Here is a 7,831-nt window from a genome sequence, read left to right as displayed (position 1 = left end):
TCAGACCACTAAATTTAACTGTAGTGATCAAAGTTCCTGTAAGACTTGGTGACAAAGACATCTGGATGGACACGAGCAGCTTTCAGGTGAAAAATTCTACCAAGTAGAACCAATGAAAGGTAAGTAAGACTTAAACTGATGCAATGGAGCTCTGTTTTCAGATTCCAGGCTGTCAGAGCAGCAGAGATGAAGAACCTACTGTCACTGATCTTGTTGATAAGATAAAAGAAAAGACAATATTAGTAAGTGTTTCTTTATGCAGTGTTTGATGATGAAAAAATGTAGTTCAATAGTTTACACACCGTTGATTTTGAAAATTACTCAGAATTTTTGTTAAAAACTATTTCAGAAAAGTTTTAAAATAATGTGACGTATCTGTCACAGTTGAACAGCAAATTCTTGAGAAGTTGTTTTGGATTCACATCACAGAACTAGTACTTTCTTAAAGTGTCTTTTGTTTCAGTTTTTGCATTCAGTCTTCTGAAATTCCCACATTTAATCAATATATTGCAACTTTACCTTTGGTACAGGACTGCACTGTAGCAAAGTGCAGAGTGTTCAGGTGCTCCAAGTTCATGGAAAGGAACAAGGACACAACGTACACCATCTCTGCAAACATCAGCTCAGGATGGATACAACAGGTAATTGATGTGAAGTTCATATAGATGCACTTACAAGGCTGTAAAATGTAAAGAATAAACAGGACAAAAAAGCTCGTCATCTCTGATGTGTTTCTCTCTCTCAGATCGGACTTTCATCTGCCAAGTTCCTCCTGACCAGTACAGCCAGTCTAGAGTACGATGAGAACCAGTACATCTTCTTCTCTACAACCTCTAATAGTGGCCCTCCTGTTCACCAGGTGATAGAATGCTGCTGTCAATGTCTTAGTACCAATCAGACCTTTAATAGTTTTATTTGAAACTTCTAAACCTCTCATTTTCAGATTGAGGCTGAGGTAGAAGTGTTTACTAAACCAGATTTCACTAAAGAGATTATAGGAGGATCTCTGGGAGGATTGGCCTTTCTGGCTTTACTTACTGCTGGTCTGTATAAGGTGAGTCAACTAAGATTTTCTTAAAGTCCCAAAAACCCCAGTTGAATGTAATTGACACAACATGCCCAGTAATTTCTAACAAGCAGATTTATTCATTTTTCTTTTCAAAATTCCCATTTTCAATGTTTTCATGCTTTCCTTTCTGTCTCTACTGCGTCTAAAAGCAGCCCAAGTGCTTCACCCAGACATTTTCTGGGAATAACTGAGTCCCTTTTAGCGTCTGGATAATGAGCCGTTTCAAAAACAGCAGATGCTGAGTAATACTACGGTTTTACCTAGCAAGCACAGCAGAGCCCAGCCCATTTGGTCAGCTGGCTGTATCTCTGTATGTGCTGTACAATGGCTGCTGGAAAAGACAAAAGTTTTGTTGTTGACTTACCATCCAGAAACCACTTGCTTCATTTTTGTTGATTGTGCAGGATGCCCCATTTCTGCTTTTCAAAGATATACGTTTGCAACCAAGTGTCCTGAGTGGTTTGACGTGGCCAGATGCCACTTATTTGGATCTAAAGTGACAGGAGACCTTAAAACAGCTAATTTTGAAAGGAGCTCAAAAAAGGCAGAACTGAGCAGACTAAAATCTTTGGTTTTGTGCAAAGGATATAATAAAAAAAATAGTCTGCATCGCCCACCATGTTCGAGGAAGCATAATAAGTCACTTTTAAATGTTTATCTCAAGTCTTCACTCACTTATCTTGCTCTTTCTTTCCTGTGTTTCTCTCAGGCTGGATTTTTCAAGAGCAAGTACAGTCAGATGATGAATGAAAATGAAGGAGGAGAAGCAGGACCAGGAGCTGAAGAAGCAGCTCCCACAAATGGATGAAAGTTCCAGTACATTTGCAATGATCATTGCTTCTATGAAATGTATCTGATGGTCGTTTAGTTTAGTGAATGTACCAAACACAGTGTGTGTCTTTCAACCCATTCCCTGTGTTACTTTGTACAAATGAGTTTGAACAACAAACCAGTAAATCTATGCAGCATTACTGGTAATAATGTAGTTTCTCTTAATATTAGGGTAGTACTGATGATATACTTGCTTTTTTAAAAAAGAACTGTGATTGAGGACATATACTGTAACTGCTGCGCTGCTCAAAGTTACAGTGGATTAAAGTGTAATAATAATATAAATGTGGAGGGATCTGAAATGCAAAGTGAACAATGTAATGTTTCAGAAGCTTTAAAGATAAAAGAATGTTTGTTTGCTTTGGACTTTCTGGTGAAATATTTGTGTTATATGACAAGGTGATTTTATGGTGGACAGAAAGCATACCAGTGTTCAGTGATTTTTAAATATTTCAAAACACAACATGATTAAAGTTGCTTGTAGGCTAAAAAAAGTATTTGTGCTTGACAAAAGGATGTAAACTGTTTTACTGAGAAATAAAGAATAATTTATATTAATGAAACATCTTTCCTGTACTGTGTTAAGTAAATAATCCAGACATTTTATTTTTGAAAAATAAATATCTGATTTTATTGTCCTGTGTCACATTTTGTGATTTGAATGTGTTAAAAAAATAAATGTCTATTTATGAATAAAATTTTCATGGAACTGATGAATTAAGAATTACTGGTGATGCATTAATCCTTAATTTCCAGCTAAAAGTATTAAATCAAAGCCAAAAACAAAGTCCACTTTTTTGAGCTTTACATCATGTTGTAATTTTATTCAGTCATCAAACCTGGAGTGTTGCCTTGATTCTTGCATGAAAGTTTGAGAAATCCTTTAATCTCCATGGCAACCATTCTGCTGTGCAAAAGGCCTGGGTGGACCTAGCTCCGCCTTCCAGACACAGCTCCTCCTCAGGGCTGCAGTTTCACCGCGACTTCCCCACTCAGTTCCTTACGACTAGCCCACAGCAGTTAGCCAACACCTGGTAGAACTGCTGAGCTGATTATAGGAGCTATGTCTCAGAGAAACCGGTAAAAACGTTAGTAAAGGGTTATTAATAAAGGAGCCATGTTGGGATGACTTCCTGGAGGCCGAGTTTCAGAAAGAGCAGGAGTTTCTTAAAGAGATAGAAGTGCAATTTCAAAGCATTAAATATGGAAGTCAAACTTAAGTCATATTTGATACATATGGCATTTTTATAACAACTGAAGGTAACATAGTCACTTGATTGTACTATAAAATGGCGATATGTGCCTGGAAGATGCATAAAACTGAAACATTCTTTGGCCAGATGATCAGTGTTTTAAATTCATATCCCACTGAAAATGTACATTTGTTTTAGTCCAAGTAAAACATACATTTTGAACTGTATATGAATTAAAAGTGATGTAAGGACCTATAAAATATCTTATTGAAGACAATTTGCAAAAAAGAGGGAAATAATCACAGATACATGGAACAAAATAAAGAAACACATTTAAAAGATTTAGTTTATTTGGATAATCACAAATTATATAAAAATCATTTATGATGAAATAGGCCACAGCAAAATTTTCACTCAAGGTGAGAGCTGCGCTACAAACAACAGTTTTAATCAACACTTTCCTAGAATAAAGAGAAACTACATTTTTACCAGATAGTTTGCATTTCAATGTAGCAATTAGCAGGGAATGATCTGGAAAACACACATTGTGTTTGGCCCATTCAATAAATTAAAAGGCCATCAGTTAAATTTCATAGAAACTATAATTATTATAAATGTCCCTGTCTGAGTGTCCGTCCTTCAGATACAGCTTCTCCTCCTGCATTTTCGCTCATCACATTGTTGTCCTTGCTTATGAAAAATCCAGCCTGAGAGAAAAACAGGAAAGAAAATGGAATGAAAATCACGTGTCGTAACATAAATACTGGAAGGCTTGATGTTTTGTCAATTATTTTCTGACAAGAATCTTTGGGATTTCTAGAAAACCACAGATTATTCATCTTGTACAGAACGGCAGTAAGTAAACCCAGAAAGGCCAACCAAGCCCTTGTCGGCAACACTTTATTTGACGGGGTGTGAATAAGACTGTCATGACACAGTCATACCCATGACATAGCACCTGTTATGAAGATGAGTGAGTCTTCATGACACTTTTAATACAAAGTTGACATTATTCAAAAGTTATGACAACTTGACATTTACCAAGAAATCATGATCTGACAAAAATTGTTATAAAAGTATTACCCATTAAACTTTAAAAATTATGTAGCTTTATGTGGTAATATTTTATTGCTTGGTCATTTTGTTTCGTCTTAAATTAATTTAATCGATCCTAAAGTTTTACAGCAAGATGTCTACAAAACATTTATGAACTTTGCATTCGAAACATTAAGGCTGTTTTAAGTAGTGCAATACACCGTCTCCACCAGTGAGAGGCAGCAGTGCACGAACAGGCGTACAGCGTGTGGGTGAAGAAGAAATCTTCCATATTGTGGGGCCAACCTAACACAAGTTATAACGGCCAGACCTCCTGTTTAAACAGAAGCCAAAGTTTGTCACGTATGACATATGAGGTATGTGTCTTATTAACTTTACATTTTCTTTGAGAAAATAACATTAACTCTGTTCTCTTTCTTTATAATGTTAGCTATGAGCAATTCAAGCTAATGGAACCTTCCTGTAATTTAATGTTAGCTAAAGTTATTAAACTCCATTACTGTTAGGTTAACCCTTAACCTTGAACATAATTTAAAGGCAGGCAAATAGATTTTTCAATCCAATTTTAATCTAGCAAAGTAAAAGCTAATATGTTAGTCAAAGTTATCTTTTATGTGCATTATTTAGCAGCTTGGCTGATGTTACATGGTGCTTGTGTTCTTTGCTTTGCCAACTTTAGCCACATGAAGAACAATTTTAGCCTAAGGGCACATGGTGGGGTGTGGGGTGGACAAATGTGGCTAATGAAGACATGCTGCAGGTGTGGAGGATGATAATGAGGACCAGCCACCAGAGAAAAAAGCCCCTGTCTGACCAAAGAGAAAGAAGCAGATGAAATATTCCCCAAGAAATTTAGGTCAGTCATTTTTGTGTTGCTATTTTCTCCAGGTGAAGGCAGGTGGGCGAGGACAGGTAAGTGGGGACGGGGGAGCAGGAATCAACATCCACCAGCTGAGTTAACAAGTTACGTTTTAGACAACTAATTGTTGTCAAATGTAAAACTGGTGTTTAATCTATTTATTTATTAATAAACTTCCTGCAAACATCCATAAGCCAGAGTATCTGGTTGGAAATAATTTTGAATGCTCATTAAGTGAGCATTCAAAATGCTCACTTTTGAATGCTCAAAGGTGAGCATTCACCTTTGAGCAAATTTTAATAATTATTCAAATTTGAATAATTTGAATTTGTTATTCAAATTACATCATTAAATGATGTAATTTGAATAACAGTGGCAGTCTGTATGAACTGCCAAACAAATATTTGATCAGAATAATTTTAAGCTCTAGTCATTATGCTACTTGTATTAAGAAATAATTGTATTACACTTTATAACAAGATCATGTTGTTTTTTGTTTATGTGTTTTTGTTCTTTTTTAGGTGACCACAATGAATTGAGTCATCTCCCACCATGAGAATGTCCAGAAGAGATTCACCAAGTTTGAATTCATGAAAAGGCTTTCACCATGATTATCATTGACCACAACTATTGCAAGAACAGCTATAATTTCTGAGCATTTCCTGACACCTTCAAAGAGCAGCTTCCAGGAAATGAAGACAACAAGAAGATCTCCCTGTTTTCAGAGTGTTTCAGGAAGGCTATAACGAAGGAGATGGCTGAATGTTGATGGGCAACTTGGCTGATGTTACCTATTTTCTTAAGTTAAATAATAAATAATTCTGCTTTAGTTTTTTAATCAGTGTTTCAGAATTACAGAAGTTAAACTCTGTTTGAAGAATAAGTAATCTTTTGTTTTATTCCAATGTACAAAGGGTTTGTTCAACAGGTATAATGGTAATTATAAGTAGTTCAGTGTGTTTCACTTCACTTGAGGTAAGACTTAATATCAGTGACTCTGTTAGCACAGCTTTTGACACTCTAATAACACTGACTGACATATTTATAATTGTTACTACTAGTTTCACTTTACTTCAGGGTAAGAGTTAATATTAATGACACTGTAATGACACTTAATGGCATCTTCATAACTGCTGCTACTTGTTTCACTTGAGGTAAAAGTTAATATTAATGACTCTGTTAATATAGCATTTGACACTAATAACACTTAATGACATCTTCATAACTGGTGCTACTTGTTCCCCTTGATGTAAAAGGAGTTATTAATGACTGGTATTAAATCATTTGAGAATGTAATAAAGTTTAATGAAATCTCTATTGTTGGTCCTACTTGTTTCGCTTTATTTCAGGTAGGGGAAATATTAACTACTGTTTTGTTAATGTTTTGTTTGATAGTGTAATAACACTTAATGACATTATTATGACTACTATTATGACATATTTATGACATATCATGATTCGTGGTTAATGTCAAGTTGTCATAATGAAGATAATTTTGTCTAAATGTCAAGTTGTCAGACAATTTGAATAATGTCAACTTTGTATTAAAAGTGTTTTACCGAATGACACTTTGACAACAGTCATAAATATTTATGAAGACTTACTCATGTTCATGACAGGTATTATGTCATGTTTATGACTCTGTCATGAGTCTTATTCACACCCCATCAAATAAAGAGTTACCCTCTTGTCTTTTCCAGCAGCCATTGTGCAGCACATACAGTGATAAAGCCAGATGACCAAATGTGCTGGGCTCTGCTGAGGTTGCTAGGTATCATGTTGAGCTCAACTGCGGTTGCTAGGTACTAGGCAACACCACATTATGACTCAGCATATGGGAAGTTTTTGAAACAGCTCATTTTGCAGACACTGAAAGACATTAAGTTATTCCCCAAAAAGCCTCAGTGTCTTTTCGAAGCATTTTTGCTGTTTTTAGACACAGTAGAGACAGAAAGAAAAACATAAAAATTTCCAAAATGGGACAGCTCTGCCAGGCAACAGTCTCTGATACGGTGGTCTTATCTAAGGGGAAGTCCTTGTCATCCCCCCGCACAACAAATGAACTCTCCTCTGCCCAGTCTTCTCGTTGAGTAAATTTGATCAATTGCATTGAGAGACCGTTTGACCAAATCCATATTTTGTAGATTCAGAGAATATACAAAGAGAAGCTCCAGAAAGTAGCACACAGACAGAACAAGCAGGGCAAATATGGGAGCAGAGGAAAGAGGTCCAAAGACCTAGAGTCAATGCACATCTTCAGTTATTACAGCTAAAACTAGTGATCAGGCCTGAAATCTGGGTGCAGCGATGGACTCTGACGTGAACATTCAGAACCACATAAAAAAGCTACAAAGTCGGCCTTCTGCCTGACATGAAGCAGGAGAGACACAGTCTAATTTAATGGGCAAAATCAGAGGAAAAACAAAGCTTTTAGGTCTCAGCAAACTATAACTTAAGTTTGTTGAACTTTAGAAATTTCTTCTAGATCCTGCTTCTGCCAAAGATATGCAGAGATGTAGGTTTTGTAAACATGTTATATAAAAGTTCACATATTAAGCTTTTACTTCCAGAAATCATTGACGTACTTGCTGAAGTTTAAATCCATCTTCAAATTATCTTCACACACTTCATCAGCTCCTCATCTGATCTCAAAGCCAATCTGTGGATGACAGTAAACTATTCAGCAGATCAGTTTTTGAAATTACTTTGTGATGTAGTTCTACATTAATGTTTTGTATGAAACGGTTATAGCAGTAACTCATCAAATGTAATGGAAAGGTTAAAGCTCAGTAAAGATCTTTCTGTTCAGATTCAGGATGTACA

General features: G+C 35.9%; 1 protein-coding gene and 1 long non-coding RNA gene across 3 annotated transcripts in view; one reads left to right on the top strand and one right to left on the bottom strand.

Annotated features, from left to right (window-relative positions):
* The window catches only part of LOC103156845 (integrin alpha-X-like), a 35,248-nt gene extending 32,785 nt beyond the window's left edge, over window positions 1-2,463 (top strand). Inside the window, exons 7-11 of the mRNA XM_007579035.2 lie at window positions 162-242; window positions 531-641; window positions 746-859; window positions 944-1,054; window positions 1,779-2,463. Coding sequence (XP_007579097.2) covers window positions 162-242; window positions 531-641; window positions 746-859; window positions 944-1,054; window positions 1,779-1,877 — 516 coding nt within the window. The 3' untranslated portion in view covers window positions 1,878-2,463. The remainder of the gene's footprint in view (window positions 1-161; window positions 243-530; window positions 642-745; window positions 860-943; window positions 1,055-1,778) is intronic.
* A 1,013-nt stretch (window positions 2,464-3,476) lies between these two features.
* Window positions 3,477-7,831, bottom strand: part of LOC103156842 (uncharacterized) — a 7,514-nt gene continuing 3,159 nt past the window's right edge. Inside the window, exons 3-4 of one of the 2 annotated variants that reach the window (XR_001659799.1) lie at window positions 7,594-7,667; window positions 3,477-3,800 (exon numbers count right to left, since the gene is read on the bottom strand). This is a non-coding gene — a long non-coding RNA (uncharacterized LOC103156842). The remainder of the gene's footprint in view (window positions 3,801-7,593; window positions 7,668-7,831) is intronic. The other variant, XR_478194.2, reaches the window with a different exon arrangement.

The sequence above is a fragment of the Poecilia formosa genome, unplaced genomic scaffold (genome assembly GCF_000485575.1).
Source record: "Poecilia formosa unplaced genomic scaffold, Poecilia_formosa-5.1.2 Scaffold504, whole genome shotgun sequence".
NCBI classification, from domain to species: Eukaryota; Metazoa; Chordata; class Actinopteri; order Cyprinodontiformes; family Poeciliidae; genus Poecilia; species Poecilia formosa.
This window is presented reverse-complemented; position numbering and strand designations above follow the sequence as displayed.